We start from the raw sequence: 23,929 nt of genomic DNA on the forward strand, positions 1-23,929 counted from the left end.
ATAAGCAGCTGAGCTGTGGCTGTTTGTATTATAAATCCGCTGCTTGTCGTCGTGGGAAATCGAACTTGCTAATTTACGCTCGAATCTATGAATCATTTCTGCGTCCGAGACTTTGAATCGCAAAGAATCGTGTTGAACTATCATTGATCAGTAGCTACGTCAATAATTCTGGTTCGGAGTACAGGTGTTTATAAATTTTTACCGAAAATCGAATTAGATAAGTGTTAAAAGGCAGATCTATACTCTTTCTCCAGCGTGCGAAAATCGTGCGCTCCCCCTTTAATCGTTGGTAACTGCAGATACGGTATCATTTCCTGTCGATACTTTCCTCCCCCGCAGGTATTTGTGCACTCTATGAATTAAATATAGCGAAAATCGATCCTCGTGGCTTTGAGCTGCGGCTTCAACGTGTTTCGATTGGCGAACGAGAAATTTCTGTTCAAACACGCTACCTACGCGGGCTCAACAAATTGTGTTCATATGATTTTACGATATTGGATTGACCGTTGCGCCCTGAGCCATACCTGTAATGTTTGATCAAGAACGGGAAGTTGACTATGTAAATATTGTAACATGCACAAGATCAGCAGCAGGCGACTCAATTTTAACTTCTGGATTATGTCTTTACGGAGAGTAGTTTAAAAAATGGAGGAACGAATTAACACGAGACAAATTTTACCAGTCGTATTACACGGACCGAAGTCTGAGGATTCGAATCGAAATTGAATTAGCTTCGAATCCCTCCCCACCCCCCGGTTTTCAATTATTAGGCGCTGGCCAAAATGCTATTCGAACCAGCTGCAATACACCCGAATTTTCCGATCTCATATCACAGTGGCGGCAGCTGTTATTTGAGGCACTCGAGAAGCATCAAGCTCCTTAAAATTTCATCATAATATAAACCCGCAAGAAATCAGGCCTACATATTATGTCGAGCCGCGATTAAATTCCCCGATCGAATCGGGTTCAATTTGAATCGGGATTAAACTCGGAGAGGTTTCTTGGATGCCTTGATTCAATTAAGACCTAGAGCGGGATCTTTGATGGCAAAAAAAAAAGAAAAATAAATAAATAATTAAATAAATAAGCAGCCTAAAATATCCGGAAAAGTTTTACGAACCATTCATTTTATATTGGCAAACAATGACACGCAAGATGATAAATTCTTGCTGTCTTTCGGCGGTTTTCCAAGGCGCGTGAAGAATTTCCCCCCGCAGTGAAGGGTGACAAATTGGCCGACCCTGCGATCATCTAATCTCAAACTTTAATTGTCCCTGTCCTCCACCCCCCGGTAAAACACACTTTTATCCGATGACTCACCACCGCTTTGCGCCATTTTTAAACGTCGCGCGTAAATAATTGCGCCTTTAAATATCTCCAAAAATTGTTTCCGTGATAGACGGACCCTCGAAGTTGTACTTATTCACGATTCAAGCGAAGGTCTGCGCTACATACGTGTAGGTATGTATAATCGCTGCGCAATAATAGGTAGCCCCGCATCAAGAGCTACAAGAGCTCTGTAAGATAAGGGCTGAACTCTGCGGGTGTGTAACGTTACAACTTGTATTATCAAGCGAGCACTTGGCGCGAAATAATTTCGTTATCTTCGCGTCACCTAATGTATTTTACAGCCCTCAGCTGTATAATGTTCGTCCACGTGGAGATCGTTAATACGCTAGACACGAACGTCTCAGGTTGAAAGAAATTTTACTCAAAACTCTGCATCGCCGGCCATTTCATTTCGGCATTATTTGATCAATATCTTGTAAAATAGCTGCTGCAATGATCATTCCGACGCGTATAATTGATATGCGCAATTGAATTTCGAGCCCGTTGTCCGCCATTGTTCGACGATTGTTTGAACGTCAGCGTATTTGCACGATTACTTGACCATGCACGGCGGTCAACCGTTTTCGCAAATTGGCTTACAATTAACTCCATCGAAGATTCCGTCGACGAGGCTTGTGGCCGCAGATTGTGCGGACAATGAACTCGCTTCGAAATCCAGCGCAGTGCGTTAAAGATGATGAGTTATCGAGCCACCCTTAAGACCTTAAGCTTTAACAATTCAATTTTCGACAACCGTTGGAACTTTTTGTTAGCATGAAAAGTCCCGAAAAATTTGATGCAGGGATGAAGCGGGAAGAGAAAGGCTTCCGGCAGGAGAACAGTTTTAGTTTCAACCGCAATTATATACATGCATGGGGGGGGGGGGGGGGGGGGGGGAGGGCAAAGTTTTGTCAAACTTCAATCCGACGGATTTGTTTTGCGGATAATTTATACAGGCCTCTGGAATTGTCGAAGTGTAACGAACGAATAAAAAGCCTACGGTGATATAATTGCGTGATTAATTTAATAAAGGTATTTCAATTTACACAGTGAAAAGTTTCCAACCGCGTCGCAAATTGAAATCGCATCGTTCTCTGATCGTTTTCTCAAATACGATTTTCGCCACTTTTCTCAACCATCAAAATTTCAACCACCCGAGTTTCTCGTTGGCAAGTCGCTGCGAAACTTGCCGGTTTCACATTTCGCCACTCTCTGGTAAATTGTTTCGTCGTAAACGATGGCTTAGGGTTCATATACAGAAAACGAAGTGAACCGACAAGCGTGGCTCGTGAAGTAGGATAATTTTAGCAATTTTTATAGTGTAACAGGCCTCGACGCAAATTATCGGAAAATTATGCCAAAACATATTTTCGTCTCAATGTAGAAGACTAATTTTTCATCGAATTCCAGTATATCAAGTATACCGTCGAAGTTTTACTGTACAAAAATCGCAAGAATTTCACTTGATGACGACCTGCATCTACGGGGACAAAAACAAAGAGAAAAAAAAATAAAAAAAGGGAACAGTTCCCATCCGTTTCAGCGGAGTCCGTGACAATCTGCAAGCTTCGGTAGAGACTGGCAGTGGCACGAGGTCGCGGAGATTAAAATATCGACTTCTTAACCACACGTGCGACTTGTCTCTGCGTTCCTTGCACCTGGAGCGGGAGATAAATGAAAATGATAAGCTCGGAGGAGCGTTATGTAAGAAAATATGATTATCGAGAATTACCGATTCAGGTACGAGGCAAAGATTTCGCCAATTGATTCGCGCCTGTTTGAAAGATCCGGAACTCTGGGCGAGACGAGAATCCTCGATGTATATTCGGAGCTTGCCTCGCAGCTCGAGCCTCTTAACCACTTCCGGTTTCGTGCTGAGCTCCCTAGAATTGACTCCCAATCGCTATTCGTTTCCTCTCCCCGCTTCTCCTCCAGTTATTAGCTCGTTACTCAGGCTCATTTCACGCGCGATCGGTTTATCGTAATCTCATGACACTCGGCGTCTTCCGCATATATCCATCCGTCCGTCCACGTTTCCCTTCGTATAACCGCCCTCCGTCGGTTTCTACGTCGCCCAAGACAGGGGAAATATTTTACAAACATCATTTCGTTCGTAATAACGAGGGAAGGTTGGTTGCCCGACATCCATACACAACGATCTTATTTAATTTAGAAAAATCGGAAAACAAACTTTGATGTCGATACTTCGTTTCGAATCGCTTAAACATTTCAAGAATCTAAGAGATTGGTTTCTATTCGGTAGACTGTTTTCAAAAAAACTTTACCGAAACACTTTCTTCTTTTTTATATCTGCATTTCGGTATCGTCGAATATTTAATTTTACCACGTAGTGACATTATTTATAATCAAGATATGGTAATATCGAAACGACCGTTACTGAAAGATAGAGAATCTCTTTTAGTAGGAATTTTAAAGCAGTTTTTAAATTTAGTTGAGACAATTGAAAAGAATATCATACCGTTCGAAAATACAGTTTTTCCTCGTCGTCTCTGCGAGCGTAATTTTCATATCATCTTTTTCAAATCCAAAATACCTATCTGCTATACCTCAACGTTCGTTATTCTCCTTCTCATTTCGCGCCCTTCCACGCGCAGCCGGTTTTTACGACTCTTATTACCAGAAACGGTTTTCTCGTGTTGCCTTCTGCGGCGAATTGCGTCTGATTGTTCGCTGTATTGATTCTAATTGATAATAAATTCCCAGAGCATGACGTAGCTGGTCGAAGGGTTTTGGGTTGGTTTACTTTTTCTACTTATCTCAGGGCAGATCGTCCCACAGACTTTTTTTTACATCTTATACCGCACAACGGAGAAAAGTTCCGCACCGATTTTAAGGGGGTTATTTTTTCCGAGTAAGAGTTTCGTTGATACCTACTTACGTTATCCGGTAAAACTTTTTTCCTCGTCTGGTTAAATAAGTTTCTCTGTAAATTAGGGAATATTTTCACCCCTTGATTTGAGATAAATTTTTCGCCCCGTCTAATCGCGCGGCCACGTTTAAAGAATATTCGAGACTAAGTATACATTAATGACGATTACACCGTACAACACGAGATAAAAGATGAAGGCTAAAAGGCGCGTAATCGTTATTTCGCATCACACCTGCAGCTCTATCAAATTACTTCACAAAGTCGGAAAAGCGGCCGCAAACGTCAAATTTCCCCGTAATTTTCCCACCAGCTGTAAAGTACCCTGCGGCACATTGCGATATATACATATATACGTATAATACGAAACGAGAGAGAAAACTTAGTAATATGATTTAATCCCCGCTCAAAGCCCGCCTCTCAGATGTTTCGTAACAGGTATATTCGAAAGGGTGAAAACCCATCCCTCAGCCGCGGGCTGCAAGCTTCGAAGTCCCGGGTGACACAATGCGCCCTAATGACCGTCGACACTCGGTTCCGGCGGCGTTGTTTTCATCCCGAAGGAATGACAGGACGCGAGTTCGTTATCTACATTCAGTGGCGTGCACTTTTTCGCATCTCGGGCTGTTTTTATGCATGCTAAGTGATGCGATTTTCAGCCAGTTAGGCGAAAAATACCATAGATTTAAATTTTTTAAAGTTTGCAAACTTGGTACCGCGGCGAAAGAAATTTTTTTACAGGAGTTAGTCATTTTCATTTTTTTACCGTAACGGAGAGACACGTCTCGGGGTAAATGATGAAAATTAATTGTTTGTAGCTTTGATTGGGAAATCTATAGTACGTTCGACTATTTTTACTTCGGTTATATGGTCAATTTTCCTATATTTTTCCTTACTACTATTACGATAATTTGATGCTCGTGCAAGCATGAATCGATATTAAGACCCTGTGTTGTAACCGAGGTAAATACATGTATATAGTCAACAAACCAAGTCAATTCAATAATGCAAAAATCAAAAAATGTGCCATTGACAACTTTGTAATTATCTAACCAAATGTAATTGCTTCTACCAAATTTTCTACAGTCATTCCAACCGTTGCAATTAAACCGTTGTCGTAACGATTGTAAACACAATATTTTACTAGACGGTCTTTAGTAACTTTAACAATTGAAATTTTTCTCACAATCAGTGTGCTTTCAGACGCAGGGCTGAAGGGCGCTCCACGAGTCCAAATTGCGAGGCGGCATGCGAAAGTTGTTGCAGGGTAGTAGGATTAAAGGGTTCCTACAGGTATACAATCTTAATGAAACATCGTTGAACTCTGGACGCTGCAGCGGCGTCACTTGGTAATTTAACTCTGTCGGATTTATGCTCTGGAATAAATGACCCTCCCGTGTTTCACGATGCAACGCTTATTACAGCTATTACGGTTATTCAGTCAGCTATCTACTCGCTCCTCGTCCGTCGTTTCGTCCCGTTTCTGAAGCGGTGTCATTTTCCGGAAAACGTGGAATCGTCAACCGGTTCGCGTGAATTTCGCAGCGAACAAATCGCAGGTATGTACTTTAATTTATACACAATATAATTATAATTACAAAGGTAGCAGGCGCAGATGTTTGCGATTTGTAAATAAGGAAAACGGCCCCCTTGATGGGAGAAAACACTCGACGATTCGGTAGTTAATTCGCGGAGTACTTTTAGGGGTGTTTTTCTCACCAGGCGTCCCCCTGCAGGGTTCGAGATGCGATTGTCCTTCCTCTCGCAATCAGATCGCAGGCTCCAGTCATTGTTCGAAAAATTTTTCAAATCAAATTAAGAGACGCATAATTCTATCCGGCGTCCCTCGTTTTCTACAGACAAAAAAAAACTTTTCAAACTGGCGAAAAACCGCGTTAAACCGCGAATCCGGCCTTATCAAATTTCCATAAAACAACCGAGGTATATTCGGCCGCTTCAAACGCAATAACAAAAGTTATCGCTCCCCATTCCTCCTGTACCGAAAAAAAAAAAAAAAAATTCCCATTCACGTTTAGGTATAACGTATTTTAATATATTTACCTACAAACGCAAAACAAGTTGGAGAACGGAGAATGTAAATTTTCTCACTTTATATTTATGCGATTGCTTCGAATTGAAGGACGAGAAGTTTTCTTTTTATTACTCTAAGGGGATAAGATGCGAGATCGGTCTTCCCGAATTGTTTTTCACGACGTTATCATTTCATCCGAGGCATGTTTAACGGGGCGAACAATATCGGGACAACAGTTTGACCTCCCGAATATTATCCGCTGCATGCAGACGGGGTAAATATTTGTCACGCCTACCTTGTGTTAACGGGTCGTATTACGTATGCGTAAAATCAGGCATTCGTGTATGCCGGTAGTGAAATGAATTTGTGATTTTCCAAGCCGTCGAGTGCAGCGTCGATCCTCGGTTCGATAAACTCGGAGAGTCTCGAGTTGAACGGGTTTGGATTCTTCGATTCGTCGTCAAGTTTACGTGCTTGCACGAACGTAGCGTCGGTACAACGAGATAATGTACACACGCCTGGATGAAGAAGCGGAGAATCGCTTGGCCAGAGAGGAATTCTTCACGTCGCGTCGATGGGTATGTATTCTTGCAACTACCTTGCCTTTTAATCGCAAGTTGTTCCACGTACGTACGTACAATACGTACATATGCGAACGAGAATCGGGGATGAAGGTGAAGGGTTCGTCGGGGGTTCGCTTGGAGAAAAATTTTGTCTCGGAGACTGTGGGGGAGAATCGTGAGTCGCAAGATGCAAGCCTCGTTAGATGCATTCAAGATGCGAGTCAAGGCCGAAGGTGACTTGCAGGAAAAACCGGGGACCTTGGCATGCTCTGTAAATAAACTCGATGCTGTGTGTTGGGAAAATCGATCGAGAAACGCGAGATTAACCGACACACATCTCGGGGGTCTTTAACGTTTCAACGATCGGATAATTTGTTGACATTTTATACTTGTTTTAGAGCGGAAACAGCGTCTATAACGCGTGTATGCTACTCTTTTTCCACGAGGGAAAATTCTACCCTGTTAGGTTTTTCCCCACTGTTGGCTTCCAGCTCGTTAAGGACGCGCGGCTTATCAAGAATTTATTAACCCCTGGCTAATTGTTACCCGTGACGTCATTGCCATGCTTTCGCGGTGACACAAGCGCGGAGTGCGTTTAATCGCACGAACAGCTTTGTATTATTGCCCCTTGAATCCTCGTCGAGGAAACGTGGTTCTACGATTGCGGTATTTCCCGTTTTTCTTCTGAAAACTTACGCATGCGATTCTCACGGCTCTTCTGCGATGCGATTCGAGAATCGCTCGGTCTTGGTACGTTCGATTTGACAACGGTTTGTTTCACTTAGGTTGGGTTTTAAGTGACGCGGGACAGCTGAAACAACTCCCTGAATCGATTTAGGACCTCGGTACTTACTATTATCACTTTAAATTGACTGTTTCAACTCGCCACCTTCGCTCATCCTACAACAACACGATATAATTTTGAAGCAAAGCTGCTCGAAGTTCGAGAGATCCGGAGGAGGAGCCCCATTTATTTACCCGCTTCGTGGATTTTACCTCTATCGTCGGAGCTTCGCTCGTTTTTGCAAAACATTTGCACAATGTTCCCAATCAATATTTAACTTTATCCAAATTTTCAAAGTCCAATATTTATCTTTCGTGTTTTTGTTTAAACTCAACTTGTTATCGCGCGAATGAATTTCGGCAAGATTTGCTGAGAAATTCTTTGCACGATATTTTTTGGAGAAATAACCCTTTTTCTCCGCAGTCCTACTTCTCTCTACTTTTGCGATCTCACATCTCGACGCAGATTAGAAAACATGTCAGCGACGTTTACGCCGCGTTTGGGATTCGCTGTTCTACCTGCTCGTGTATATAACTCCCGGTTATCTCGAGCAGGGCAAAAAATTGAAGGGATGTTTGTCACGCGAGAACGAGATAAGCGCCTCGCGGAATCGCATGGAAATACCATCCGGACAGTCACGCGAAACTTTTAGGTTCGCGACGTGTTTCGGTTTCGATCGATGCGGAATTTTCCAAGTCGTTGCATCCCGATGCGACATTGAATACCGCAGTGAAAAGTTTGAATTTTTGAGCGATTCGCGTAGTCCGATCGAGTACAATTTTATGACGAAACATCGACGCAACTGCTTTCAATAAACTCACCCGAAATGCGTCGCGCAGTTCCTTTTCCTCTTGATCTTCCGTCGCTTCTTCCGCACTCGTTCCTCCCATGTTGCTTACGATTTCTACGAATTCTTCAAAGCTTACGTTTCCGTCTCCTGAAAGAAAAAGGAAACGTCGACGTAATTTCAGTTGCGGTATCTGTTTCAATCGTGTTGTCGTATTAACCGAATTAAAGAATACTGTCTTTTTTCTCCAACTCACAATCTCGGAATAATTAGAATAAAAAATTATTTCACCAAGTGAATGTACATTTCGTTTTACTGTCCAGCGGAGAAGTAAAATCTTCATTAATCACGATGGCAATGTGGGAGTTGGAAATTTGCCGGGGAATCAAGAATTGCAGGGGAAATTTTATTAAACGGAAGAGTTGGAGAAACGTTGGACAATTTTCTCCTCGCGTTGGTCGGAGAATACTTCTGTGACGGTGAAAAAGGAGAAAAAGAAGACGAGAAAAAAAATCATATGTAGGCGAAAAAATTCTGTAACAGCTCGGTCACGCGAATTTCGTCGACCCTTGAGGCCGCGATATTAGCGTTTCCGATAAGGTTGAATTTACCTTTTCATGTATACAAACAAAAAAAAAAGAAACGTTGAATTCGAATCTGGCGAAATAAATTTTTGTCGATTCGCACGAATCTGCTTTCACTCGATAAGCCAAGTTCTTGTTCCGATCACTTTTATCTTGAATCAAAAGAGGCTGTTTTAAATTAAAAGAAGTATATTTCTTTTGCCATTATTGGAATAAATTAAATCGTTTCTTCGAGATTAAACCATACAAAAACAATATTAGCGATTAAGGTCGTGTAATATTCCTATATTTACCGACCGAGCAAACTTACTCTTTTTTTCTCTATATTAAATAAGCAAACGAACGAAAAGAGTTGAAATTTCGACGGTGCATCGCGTGATTCTTTGACCTTCTGTTCATATTTGTTTCTTTAATGCAGGGGGAAAAAAGCTGAATATGCTCGGTCGGTAAAGTTAGGAGTACTATACGGCCTTAATAGAAAATTTTGGTACCTGTAATGTGGTGTAGAGAGATAGAGAGAGTGAAAGCATAGGATGCTAACAAATAAGGCGAACTCTTTCGAACAGGGTCGGAACAGTGCGAAGTTGCAATTTGCAAAGCAAGTGACAAGTAATCGATATTCCATTTAGGGGTCGCCGGTACGATGCGTGCGAAAGTTTGACCTCCAATTAGTTCGGGGCTATTTGTAATCGAGGAGAAAGGAAAAAACACTGCAAGGAGTTCCGGGTCCATTTTTGTCTCTTTCCTTCTTTCAACCACGGAGGTGGATAAATTTGAAAGAAGGTTTCTAATTTCCGGTACGAGCAGCGTTCGCTTCGCGGTTTTTCCTTTTCTCCCGCTTCGCTTTTTTCAATGTTTTTCTTCTTCCTCCACCCCCCCCTCCCCCCGCCTTGTTTGGTCCTAATAAACTCCAGTGCCAGCGTGAGGCGGAAGCGGGTGAAAAATCGTCCCTCGTGAATTCCTGCGCAACTGAAACTATTGTACTTTTACTTTTCTTTATACACATACACGATGCACGCGGGGTTTATAACGTGCAGCTATGTATGCGACACACGTAGCTTTTCAGTAATTAATTTTACAAAGTGTGTCTGAGATGATAACCCGTGCTGGCATGTTGCAGGGATTATATGAAAGTCGAAAATCTTGGCGAACCTAACTTCAGCGTGTCGCGTTTTCCGTCACGGAATTGGAATTCTGAAATCTAGACTCGGTAAAATATTCCGACGCGTCAAAGTTCAAAGCCATAAGATTCACCTTTAATTAAATACTTGACTCGATTGCTATCCGTTTGGATATCCGTTTTCTCAATGATATAAGCTTCAAACGGTCGTAGAATACCGGATTAAATTACCACTCTCGGCCGAATCTGGTGTAACCTGACCGGTGTTTATATTGCCGTATTGTACCTGTACCTAATTCTACAATTGTCTCAAACTGCAGTTTCGGTCATTCTCCGCCTCGTAGGGTACAACGTCAAAAGTTGCCAAGGCTTGTTCGCCGTTCAGTTTTCGAGAATCGCAAGCATCATCTTTTACAAAATAATTGACCTCCCAGCGCGCTTCTGGCAAAAAATCGTTCAAACTCTGGCCAAGTTGTTACACGCTTGCATCTGCGTCTATACAACGCTTTCTTTCTCGGGTGAAAGCCGGCAATATATCTTAAAGCTAATCAGCTTTCGCCGGAGGCTCTCTCGACTTCTCCAGTTTTCGCAAACGTAGACGCGAGTTCATTTTCTCGAAAAGTATGTACGGGTAAAGTTGTAACGCAGACGTTACGCAGCAGCGCTGATCACAGTCGTAAACGCCAAAGGGAACTCGCCTAATTGGACAGAATTTTCCTTATATTTCGTACCATAATTGTCGGTGGGAGCCTTGAAAGAAGAATGGCCAGAAAACAGAAGGAAGGGCCACGACATCGATTTTCAACGACGCTAAAATAAATTTCATACAATTTCAATATGCTGAAAGGTTGAAGTATATATGTATATATATTATAGAATGGGTAGAATTCTTTTTGGTTTGGCACAATGTTCGTCTTGACGAATCAGTACTTAGGTCTTTTATGCTTTAACTTTTCTGCATTTCTACTATAAAACTTGAAGTTTCAGTATTGTGATCGTCCCACTAATTCACTCCCATTTTCAAACTGTAAATCGAGCTTACAGAATAGAAAAAAATTGTCACCGTTAATTTTTCACACACAGTTTTTGTTCCATCGTAAAAATTCGTGACCAAAATAGCCGAAATTTCTTTCCCACTCTCCTCAAAAGAAAGAAAAAAGAAAAGACTAAAATATAAAACATTTCACCGATGGGCCGTCCAATTTCTTATTCCTAACACGCCTCACCTTCCGGACGTTCAAACGAATGGTTTTCACCCCCGAAAGACGTTAGAAGGCGGCCGTTTATTGACCAAGCGAGTGTCGCGTTAAGGCGAGTGGCGCAACCCGCGCGACAAGCTGGAGCAGAGCAAGTCCTTGGATAAGCCATCGAAGGATTAGCGGGATTTCGGGACTTCGGAGGATGACTTCGGGAAATCCTTGCCGCTACTCGGCGATGCCTCGAGGCCTGCTAACGCGTGCTACACGCCGACGAACCTTGGAGATTCTGTAAAACCGATCGGAGTATCTCACACCTGCCGTTTTCTAATCCCCTAGAACAGATCAGCCGCCTTATTTATCGCCCTGATTAACGAGGCCGGAAAGATCCAGGCAAATTAGCCTGCATTTATTCCCCATGTTCCGTACGGCGCTCCCCTAGGCGCTTAATTTTTTTTCACCCCCTCAGGTTAACGTATTACGCTTTTTCTTCTCCCCCCTCCCCGACCTCCACGCCATCCTTCTCTCTCGCACCCGATGCGTGGGTGCTCGAATTATGCACCGGCAGTAACGCTCCCCGACAATTATTAACGACGCGCCAACCAACCGTAATAGCATTTTTCTTTCGCGTTCGGTGAAATTAACGAACTCTGTGTGCGCTAACTTCACGAAGAGTCGGGCCAAAGTTTAAGGTGCTCCGATTTTTATAACGCGTGTTAGTGCGACTCGGTGAAGTGGCTTTCAAAAGTGTTGTGTTTTCCTTCTTTTCTATTCCAATACTCAGTGATTAAATTTCGAATCGGCGAATCGACGGATGCCTGTAGTAGAAGTTTTAACGAGGACTGAAAGAATTCATTCGAGATATATGGAAGTATATTGTCAGAAATTATATGACCTTGTGCTTTTGGCAGAATTGATATCGCCGATGGAACTAGGGATTCTTTATTTCTCTTTTCCAGGCGACTAAACTTGACGGGAAACTTCCTCGACGTTTAAGTTACAGGTACGTACGCATGATGCCGCTTTCTAATTAATTTATCTTTACTCTCGGTCCCTTCTGCCGACTTAAGCGGCAATTGAAATTTTACAGTGATACTAAGGAGGTAAATATGTTCGAGCAAAGTGATACTCACCGTTTGCTTCGTGACTTCCCATTTCTAATTTGAGCCTCCTTTCCACCTAATCCAAATATTTTCACTAGTTTACTTGGAGTTTCTTTGAGAAAAAATGAAACGCCTTCTCACAATTTTAAGCACTATAAGTTCTTCAGTAAAATCGAACTTTGTTCGCACAGTTTCACGAACATTTTCTCACAGTCACTGCGAAGTTAACGCGAGATTGATCGCGTGAGAAAACAGATCTGAACGTAAGAAAATCTTGAAGTAGATTATATGGGCGATGAAAAAGCTTTCGCCCGAGCTTTGTTCGAATTGTTCGGTACTCAGACTCGTTGGGATGCGTGTTTTTCTGACGAGTCTGAGAGAAACGTTCTTCTTTCAATGTCTGTCTAGGTTTCCGTTTAGCTTGAAGGTTTTTTATTTCCCCGATTTAGGTTTGACTAACTATACACGATTTTTCGAACATCAAATGTGCGATCGTGAACAATTTACCACCGTCAGTTATTTTTTTCTCTTTAATCAAAACTTCCGATAACTTTGCATTTTTACATTCAAAAGCTCCGTAGCTTTTTGAGCTAATACACTTCGCAATTCCGTTCGCCTGCTCTATTTTGTTAATCCGTATTTATCCTTGCAAAGAATTTCACATTTCCTAAAATTTCTCAATCCCTGTCCGCTTTGAATGCTCTCAAGGGATGAAGTAACTGCACTCCTTAAGATTTTCGAGGGTAAAAAGGTCAGACAAAGTTCTGATCACGTCTCAGCTTTTTTACGTCTGAAACAGAACCGTTGAATTGTGGGTATTCGAGATTGCGAATCCACCCTACTTGCATACCTTCTACCTACAGGGTGGACTGTAACGGGCAATTTTTGAAAAAGGTTCGGTAGAACGCTGCCACGAAATGGCTGCCCTCGCGCGCCTCTAAACTTTGCTTTCTAGTTTATGATACGAGACTTTTGGTACCGCGGGTGATGCGACGCTGTATCGAAGCCGGATGTAGCTGGAAGTCGATCACTAAAGTCTCATTTTTCAAATATCACGAGGCCGGAATCCGGGGAGTCGGATTTCTGGTTAGCCGTACGAGCATCGGAGTGTCATGAAAATACGACCGTAAAAACGAACAGCGTACTATCGGCTTTTATATTTTCGGAATGGAAAATTCGATCCTTTTAATGCGAATGCAGGTATTTGCGATACTTGTCGACCCTCAACATGTTGTTGAAAAGGGTAAAATCACCCCTTACGCTCCCCTTTTATGACGTAGCAATTATCATCGTACATAAAAGACACATAAAAGTCATCGAATGTTTATCAAATGAATAAAGTTACCGCGTCAACCTAGATTATTGTAAAAACAGTATTGTTTCCAACTTCCAACCAGAGAAACACGTTTTGCAAATAAATAGCATTTTTTTTGCCTTTTCAATTTTCATCTGTTTGGCCACTTATTTTCGCTCGCGAGGTTTATTTATTTTTTTTTACTCCGCAAGGCAGCATTTCAGCGATATAAATATAATGATATAAATAACCCTCGATGAAAATCACCCTTAAAATCAACCTCAAAAAATCGACGAATCGAGAATTTTTCGATAATGAAGTAAATTCTTTCGTTAATACCGATTGGACGTTGTTCACTATCAACGGACGATACTACGTTCTTACCGTCAGAGGTAGCATCTGTTATTTTTTCGAGCTAAACTGTAGGGATAGTGTCAACTCCCAAAAACTGCAAAATTGGCTCGTGAAAAAAAGAAGTTTTGAATGTTTTTAGGTCCACCAGAGTGTACGAAAAAATGAATAGAATCGGCGATGCGAGCCTCGGGAATTTTCCCTTTCCGCTCCTTTCGCGTCTCGGTTTGCGTTGTAAATTTAACAAGTTGAAGAGAGTACAAGACCTCGAAGAACGAGGCAATGTATTCCCTTAAGCAGATTCGGAAGTTTCCTCGTTTCACAATCACAGGCTCGACCCGGCGTGGAAAATCCCCTTATCATCCGGCCATCTAACCCGAGAGCCACGCGGGTAAAAGTTGGGCCGAAATTATGTTGAAATTTAATCAAGACCGCGTCCGCTTGTCTCGGGAAAGTTAGAAGGCCCGCCTCTGCAAGGGTGGCCGATGTTCGCACACCGCGTTCCGCGCTCTTCTCCTGATCGCCGTTTAATCTCCGACGCCTCGGCCAATCCTCCGGGGACCGGTGCAGGTCGAAGGTGCGGAGCAAGGATCACGTGCGGTCCACAGTTGGAAGTTACCGGCATCAAATCCCGATCCGAGACCCTCGCCAATGTTTCTTGCGATTAAATTCACCAGGCACGCCGGTGTTCTTTGGGCCAGTACCTACGGCGCCAGCACTCGGCTTTAACTAGCGGTCGAAGCAAACAGCCCTTTTCGTTATACGGTTGCGTTCGCACGTGCTTCGAAACTTCGGTCAGCTGCAGGCGAGGTAAAAGAACTTTTCCCGGGTTGCTGTCCCGACACCTAACCGCATTTCACCCGGATAATATCACCGGTATTTAAGCTCAACGAAGAGTTAGTTTATCGAGTTTCTTCGGCAGCTCGCTTCCTTTTTCCAACAACACTGCCCGCTTGGTGGTAGTCCCATCTCTTTTGTACTACAGTGTGCTTCGGACTTCCTTGGACGAAAACGCGCGATAAATTTTCATTATACGTATACTTTCACGGTACCTTCTTTCGTGGCTTCTTTTATGTAGGTACAGGCATACGGAACCGTGACGCATCGCAAACTTTCAAATCGAATTATACCTGCGTGAAAAAAGGTGAGCGTTTTCACCGTCGCGTCAGCGGAGTTCAAGTTTTTTCAAACGAATCGATGGGTTGGATTCAAAATCATTAATAATGTCGTTGACGCTGACTCGTGTCGTGATTTTCGATGCGTCTACGATACTTGGTCTCAAAATGTAAAAATTAAGAAACGAAGACGAAGCTGGCCAGGAATTTCCGGCCCTCGAGTTTGATCAGCGATTTAATTGAAGCTCGGTTCTTCCGGAGCCAACCGCGTTAAATGAATCGGTGAGAATTAGCCGGGATTCCTTTTGTCGAGGAGGATAAAAAAGGCGGATCGCGCGGAAGCACGCAGGTATGTGAAAAAGGGAGAAGAGACAGGTAGGGCACTCAGCGAGAAAGTAATTGCATTGCAATGGATCACTAGGGACATCTGGGACCGAGTGTGGTCCCCTGGTGTCTGTCTTTGTAACGGAAATACCGCTCGTAAAATTCGTCGGCCACGTCGTTCTTTCGCCCCGGAATACCTTTCGGTAAATTGAAAATCACTTTCTGACGCTTCGAAACCGATGATTATTCGCCCTCCCTTTATTCAGCTCTCGTCGCAATTTTTTCACCCGGCGTTTCTGCCGGCTAACAAAGTTGACAAAGAGGCGGGAGTTCCAATTAGTATCTATAAGTCTGACACGTTCGCCGATCGAGTTTTTCGGAACCGAATTCGTTCACTCGGAATTTTTAAGCGCGCAGGAAAATTCGAAGCTTCGTCAGTTTCGAAACGTCGTCGATGAACGGTTCCATATCGGTCAAAAATCCAGAAACGAACTCTTCCTGCAGCCACGGACGGTTCGAACAACTAATCCGACAGTCTCGATCGCTACCGAAATACCAACTCTCTTTCATTTATTCTCTCCGGGGCTCTGCAAGAGGAACGTTTCAAACTCCACTATCGAATTCCCTCGCTTTTATTATACACGTATATCCTCCGGTGTTATTTATAACCGACTGCAGGCATATTTCTCCACAGTGGAAGATTCGAATTATTGTTGATGAAGAAAGAAGCACAAACAGCGAGCCGTCCAGACGCGTGTAGACATTGCTAATGCAACTTTGCCATCCGGGCCGTGAATGGTCTTTTGTTTCAACTTAACCCATGCTCTGTTATCTGGCTGACTTGGCATAGGAAACTGAGAGAACGAACGTGCGCGTGCATTTGATACACAGCTTGCAGATAAACGGACGGACACGGCATTCTCCAAGTTACAGCAGTGGCCAGAGCCGAAGTATGGAGTTGACGTTACGAGAGGATGAAGAGTGGGAAAACGCGATAAAATCCTGAACGTAATCGAGGAAATTCAAGCCCGGAAGTGCAACGTCGAACGAACCGCAGTGACGGTCAAGCTCTCCTCGACGTCGATCAAGTTGATCGCCGGATTCATCCGCACTGATTTCTTCTCTGGACATCTTTTGATCGTGATACTTTTCAAGTTTGAACTTTCATTTCACGGATAGGTATCGCAAAAGCGTGGAATGATCGAGCTGTAATTTGAAATCCTGTCTTTGGATCTGACGCGACGCTCTCACGTATCTACAGTAAAGTGTAATTACGCGCCGACTGACATGCCTTTTGAAATTCGAACATCGGAGAATCCGTGACCTTATAGGCTTAACGACAATTACTCGATATCGAGGAAACGTTTTCCCGACATTTGGCTAATTGTAAGCTGCGACACTCGGGTAACGGAGTTCTGGAATTGTTTTTCACATTCCCAACTCTCTTTTGTATTAAATTCTTTTCCCATTAATTCTCACGACTTCTGCCGATAACGGCCCGTGTGGTTATGAATATCGAAACAACTTTACCGCACTATCGGTTATAAAATTGCGGCCAACCGCAGCACTCGTCGTAAATTTCGGCGCAACGTTGCTGATGACAATCCTCGAGTCTGTGGCCTTTCCGATTTCCGGTACCTACGTGGGAACGTCAACATAGGTATGAAAGCATGTACGTTTCGCGAGCAAATCGGGTCACCGATAAATAGTTATCAACTATCAACCGAACAGCGGTATCGCTGCTCGGTTTAAAACGGAACTGGACGCAGCTGGCGAACGGAAAGTTTTTTCACTCAGGTGTGACGCGAATTGGATATTTGAATTTCTTCCAGGCTCCGTTCATTCTCAGTGCGACGAACACACAAGTGTCGAAATGAAGGAAATTGAAGGAAGAGCTGTAACACATCGAAGACCAAACCTGGAGAGTGGCGATTTCGATTACAAGCTATCGTCTGTAATTGCTCGTTTACTACCAGCGAAGGACTTTTGCACGGCTCAAACTTCTTCTCACAGGACTTGTTGAAACGATTTTGACATTTTTCGTAGAGAGTTAGTCTCGCCTAAATCGATCTACTCGGCTTGTCACCCTCAACACTTCGCCACCTCTAGATGTCAAGCCGATTTCTATTATGATTTTCAGTAAGATTTCCGCATTTGCGAGACCGAACCCGAGAAACTCGTAACCTTCGGTCGATCAATTTCAGAGCGAAGTCCTATTAAACCTTTTTCTTCGTCATTAGAATGTCTCGTGCGAGTATTAAAATGAAAAAAAAAATAAAAAACGAAAAGTATTATCGATAATCGAGTGATGGAGAAAAATGCTCCAACACAATTTTGGTCTCACGTCGGAATAATCATTCAAAAGCTATTTTTAATACTAATTTTGTTTTATAACTAATTTTGTTTTTGGCAGATGCAGATGTATCGAAGATCGTACCCGTCTTCCTCTCTAGTGCCTTAGCGGACATTTTTACCGTTGGAATTCAGATTTGCAAAATATTATTCAACCTGCTAGACGCCCCCGCGTTACAAGCGTCGCAAATTTTCTTGCGGCGTCCCTTTATTCGTGAGCTTGAAATGCGGACTAACACAGACTTTTATACCGTAACAACTGGTATAAAAATTCCACCCACAGAGTTTGAAATTTACCCCAGAGAGCCGACCATCTAAGAGACTAAAAAGCGTGCCGCAAAGCGCTAATTTCTATTCTCTTTACAGGGTGTTTTGAAACATTCGAATCCAGCAGTGTTACAAGTAAACCGTTGAGCAGGTCGTGAATACTTGCGAAAAACCCTAATGCGCGATTATGTTGCAAAGTGAGCAACGAATGGACTTTGTTTTAAAATGATAAAGAGATCTCGGTTTTACTGCTTCTATTATTATTGCAGTTTTTGACATTCGCGTTTTGATTTTATTTGGTGAAGATACGTATTGAAATTCGTCTTTGAAGATTTTCGACGCAGACTTTGTCTTAAAAAAAGATCGCATATGCGTAATTTTTTCAATTTGTCCGACCCAATTTCACCGCAGCCTTGTCTCTTCTTCGCTTAAATTGAAAATCTAAGTAGACGTGCACAACTTGTCGCGGATTAAGGTAAAAGCAAGCAGAGGCAAACGGAAAATCAGGTGGAAAATACGATGATGCGATTTATTTCGCGTTTACGCCCCCCTTAAAAACAAAAAATAAAAACTCGGAAGGCGTGGGTTTCAAGCATCTCAGACCTTCCGTCTGTCCTACGCGTCAACACCCCTCGGTAATCCCGGCACGGGTGTAAAAATCACGTCTCGGGAAAATTGTATCGCACGCTGTCAACATAATCCCCCATCGTCAACCATGTGTGCCGGGAAATTATTTCCGAATGGATAATCCCCGATTGAAATAAGGAATATCAAATTTTGTTCCCGTTTGCATCGAGCTTTACAGAGCAGGCATATGCGAGTGTATAATATTATACGCATATTTCCTGTCGGTGGATTAAATTTGACAAACTTGAAACTTGACGAGGAAGAAAAAAATCACCAAGTATCGCCAGATCTTGAGATGTTTTCGACAATTGAAACGAATGAACAGGGATTAATCGTTCGAGAAACTCCGTCGCTAGAATAAAGATTTCGTTGCACCTTGGCATTTGAGAACTTTTTTTTTTTACTCAACTTACATAGCTTACAGGGAGTATTTTTTAATAAAGTCGGAACTACTCGAGGCAAATGAGAAAAAAACGGAACGGTTTATAGGTACTTTGGGAACGCGCGAAGAATCTGTTAATAAAGTTTTTACCTGTCGTCGTTTAAACGCTGCGTTGACCTGTATTGAATTCTCACCGTGGTCGCTTCGCGGAGTAGGAGGTAATAAGTATAAATTTCGAAAGCTGTCGTTAGGCATCCTCCGTTAATACATCCAAGCTACCGGGAAGCTCCTGGTTATTATTTTTCCGCGGAAGCAATGACTTACAACGAAAACACAATTTTTTTCCACGTTCACACGATGATAAATTCTGCGAAAAATGACGAAGGGGTTCTCGAAGATTCTCTTGGCGGCGAAACAAATTTCTCAGAAGTAATGCATACCTATCATACGCGGGATATTTTACCCGGTAGATATGTTCGTGTGTATGGTGTTTTTTTTTTTTTTTTTTTTTCCCCTTCTCACCGGAAGCTGGAAAGCTGTGCAAGAAACTGCGCGGGTATAATATGAAGTATAGTAACGGGAAATTTCACACTGAATTCACACGGAGCGAGATTGGGAATGATGGACTTGGTCACGCGCTTCGTTATTGCCGAGCTTGTGTGAAGCTGAGACAGACTGGCTTTTGTAGATTTCACATCTTTGCCCACCGGTTCGCATTCCTTCCGCCCGATTCTCATTTCCGTTTATTTTCCACGTCATTGCTGCAGGTCTGATGATGGCTCACCTTCGGAGAATCGAGAAATAATGTGTGAGACGCCTGCTTCGAGTTATTAAACTTGAAGATATCATTTTTTTTTTTCTTCGAGTATACTGTAAGCTCTGAAAGTTCGAAAAAAACCGTAATTTATATTTACTGTATAAACGTCAAGAAGCTTGGCTTACGTAATACATTCACGCTCAACACGTAGATTCGTTTTTAATTAAAACCAATCGACTCTCGTAAGGTTGAAGGTATAAGACGGTAGTCGATTTTGACTTCGTATAAAGGCACCGTTCTCTTCAGAAGACGTGCCTTTTCCACTTAAGCTCTGGAATTTCTTTGCTTCTTGTCTTTGACCGAGTTATGTATCTTATACGTTAAAAATAAGGACAGACTTTTTTTTTATTTGAATTTACTTCAAAGTGTAGTAAATAGACGACATTTTCGGGATTACATTCTTTTCTCAGTTACCACACTCGAGCAGAGATTGCACGTTTTTTGAAAAAAACAGTCCCCTGCCAAGTCAAATTGGACCAACGGTGTACCTTCAACCTTGTGACATTCCCCCAAAATTCTCGGATTCGATGTTACTAGGACGTTCTGGAACGCGAATTAATGACAGTCGCGGTTTTTTTTCACTCTCGCATCTTCTTGACTTGCGGCATTTTCTTTCCACCCTGTTTCCTTTTCTATGGATAGCTCTTTGTGCGATTCCAGACGTGCGGAGTCGAGCCAGATTTCTTGTAGCAGGCGAGTAGTAAAAACATGAAAAGGAAGAGGGATAGATTCGCGCGGTCGCGAAACGCGACAAGAGAAGAATTATTGTGTTTTCGCAGCTCCGCTTGACACGGTGTGATTGATATCTATGTGGATCGTATAAAATAAAGAACGGTTTTTTATAGCCGTGGAAGAGGATTCAGCCTCCCGCCGGATATCGAATCCCTCGGATTAGTTGAAAATGAGAATGAAAAATTAGGAAAATTGCGAACCCTCGTCCCGAAGCTTACTCCAAAATGACAATATCGGAACACCTCGGAATCCCAGACCGCTGGGGAAGAAGGAAAGAGGGAATATCGAAGGAATTGAACAGGGAAAAGGGGAAAAGTTGGCACAGTAAATTAAATTTATCGTAACACAAAATTCCTCTGCACGTGATCTGTGATGGAAAACTATACCTACAAACAAGTTCATTTCGAAAATTCAGTTCTCCAAGATAATGACGTGTATTTTGTTATTTCTATTTATTTAAAGACTCGTTACAGTTTTGATAGTATTATTGATTCTCTCAGCTATTTGCCCAATGCTCAACGAGAGTAATAGTCTTCAATGTAAAAGTTCAAACTGCGCGAAAAAGGAATAAATACAAAGTTGCGCGATGAAAAAGCGCAAACTATACTTTTGGTAAATTTTAACGGAGCAACTAGCCGCAAAGGTGAGGGAGAGAAAAAGAAAAAGACAAAGTAGTTCACTATTTTCATCGCTTTCGATGGCTCTTGGCAAATACTTTTATCCTCCACGGAATTGAACGGCAGTCGGTCCAGCTATGCATACAAATTCGTAGAAGAGCTCTGGCAATAATTACAGATATGGGTTAATTAATTGCGAGAAATGAGAAAACACTCACCGTCAATGTCAATCTCCTGAAGCATGGTCTGAAGTTCTTCGGCGCGTGCGAACTGCCCGAGGGAGCGCATAACTCGTCCCAGTTCTTCCTTGGTGATGCTGCCGTCGCCGTCCTTGTCGAATAGCCTGAACGCCTCTCTGAACTCTGTAAAAAATGGCGGTCGATAAGGTTCCTCACGAATGCCGATTGCCTTTCGACGATAGCGATAGACAGACGTTTCGCAGCGAAAACTAACGTCGTTTAAGTGCGAAAATCGCGAAAAACGAAAATTTCCGCACTTTCGGCAAGTAGCGAGATTCGTCAGAACCGTACGGCTTTAAATTCTTCCTGAAATTTTTCGACCGAATGAAAAGCCTCACCTGAACAGGGATTTGTCAGTCGCGGGTGGCCTGAGGGCGAAATTCGCTGCTTTTATTTTCCCCCTGCAGCGTGGGGTGGAAGTCGTGCAATTTGCTGTCCGGGAAACTGTGTGTGCAATCGTACATACCCGGTGAAAATACAGAGAACAAGAAGAAAGAAGCGGAGCGTAAAATGCGACCTGTTATACCTGGGATGCGTCCGTGTGAGCGTTTCTGCATCGGATGAACTTAGAGCGAGTTTGTGTGCTCGTGTTTCTCTTTGCGTGTGTGTCAAGGCATGTGCTCTGCACGAGTAAACTACGTGCAACTGTTCGTTAAGCCGACAATTCGATTCGCTCCTCCGCTCCAAAGTCACTGCGCGCATCTCCGACTGTTCGTGACGTTCCTGGTAACTTTTGCCTCAAATTCGTTGCAAATTTCTCACGGCTAATCTCCGGAGTAGCGAGGAATCGTGACGTGCAACTGGTTATCCGATAAAACTCGTTCCCAAGAATATCTGACACCTCCTCTACGCAGCTTGTCAGGACTCTTGCCACATTTCGTCGCAAAGCGCGTTTATTGTTCAACTCTCTAATTGCTTATACATGTATCACGTTTCGCTTCGAAGGAGAGAATAATGTTTAAATTTAAAAGTTTGATTTCTGCTTTAATCTAGGGAAAGACGAAATTTTTCAAACTTCTACGCCGGATGGTTGATTCGTTTTTCTTTATTTCATAATGCGGACGATGAACTGCAACGCTGACGGCTGCAGGTCGTCTCGGGCTGAAATTGCTTCCTATTCTCGGACGAGATTTCTCTGTTGCGAGTGCCCGATTGTCCGCACGTGTCCGTCTAGGGTGTAATCGACAATTCGATTATATTTGTCGGGAAGAAGTGCAGGAGAAAGCGAGTCACGTTTTCACCGAGTGCCAATCACCTTTACTCCGACTACGTTCGCTTCGTAGAGTACACCAGAGAGTACAGTAAACGTCTTCACCTTCCCACTTTATTCAACTTTTTAAATATTATTTACCCGGGAAAATCGATTTCCGTTAGAGTCAACAATAGCCAGAAGTGAAAATCATTTTTTTTCGGTGAAACAAAAATTGCAATCAGAAAATATACATTCGTATGGATAACTCGACGGTTGAAAGTGAAGTAAAAAGAACGACATCTTCGAACTATAGCTGAAAAAACGCGAGGAGTGGTAAAAATCAATCTAATCGTAGCCTACTCCAACTATTTTCGGTTATTCATTTTTCTGACTGACAACTTTGCAACGCGGTTGATCTCCTTTTTTACTTGATAATTTTAGACAGCTTATATTACACGTGCAAACCTACATGCCTCCAGGCAGCGAAGCTTGAATATAGTCCGGCTTGACCAAAAGTTCTGAAAAATTATATCGCATTTTGCATACGTCACTCGTAAACTTTTCCCTCCTCGCTTATCTCGAAACTCGCTGCAAGGTTGGACTTTTTTTCAGTGAAATAACTCGTTCAGATTGCGAGGTGAGTAGTCGCTTCGTAAAAACGCTAGGAAAAGTCCACTGCCGTAAACTGTCATTCATTGTACATTATGTCAGTGTTTGTCATTAATTTAGAGCTATCAAAAACTGTCTATCGATATTTACGCAGTTTCTATGTGAAAATATTTCGAGCAAATGTCAAGCTTTTAAATTTCTCGCCAACGAATTATTAGCTAAAATAACATAATCGTCCTCGGACATTCGCGAAAAATATGAATAACATTACACGTGTTATTTGAAAAAAACCAGCAAAGAGGATTCTTTACATTCCGAAATAACAAATGCTGATAGCATGTCTTGCCGTAATCCCAAAAATCGTCCTCGTAGCAGGAATGGAACTCGTCTCCTTCTCTTTCAGGAGACAAATCGTCGGCTTGATTCGGTCAGCGGTCGAATAGCGTGGACGAAAGGACGGACAGGAAGGTTTACAGTGGCTTAAATCGAGATAACCTGCTTCGGGGTGAAAATAATACCGTCTACTGGAGGAAAACGTCCCTAGCCACTTTGTCGGGGTGCGACAACCCCTTCTGTCCCAAATCGCAAGGGCGAAACAACGCCATAGGTAATTTATAAACTACCCA

At 42.7% G+C, this 23,929-nt stretch overlaps 1 protein-coding gene across 3 annotated transcripts in view; it reads right to left on the reverse strand.

Annotated features, from left to right (window-relative positions):
• The window catches only part of LOC124214505 (calmodulin), a 79,844-nt gene that overhangs the window by 8,471 nt on the left and 47,444 nt on the right, over positions 1-23,929 (reverse strand). For all 3 annotated transcript variants that reach the window (XM_046616825.2, XM_046616823.2, XM_046616824.2), the window contains 2 exons: positions 21,482-21,625; positions 8,417-8,532 (listed from right to left, as the gene is read on the reverse strand). In XM_046616825.2, coding sequence (XP_046472781.1) covers positions 8,417-8,532; positions 21,482-21,625 — 260 coding nt within the window. The remainder of the gene's footprint in view (positions 1-8,416; positions 8,533-21,481; positions 21,626-23,929) is intronic.

This window comes from Neodiprion pinetum, chromosome 3 (genome assembly GCF_021155775.2).
Source record: "Neodiprion pinetum isolate iyNeoPine1 chromosome 3, iyNeoPine1.2, whole genome shotgun sequence".
Lineage (NCBI taxonomy): Eukaryota > Metazoa > Arthropoda > Insecta > Hymenoptera > Diprionidae > Neodiprion > Neodiprion pinetum.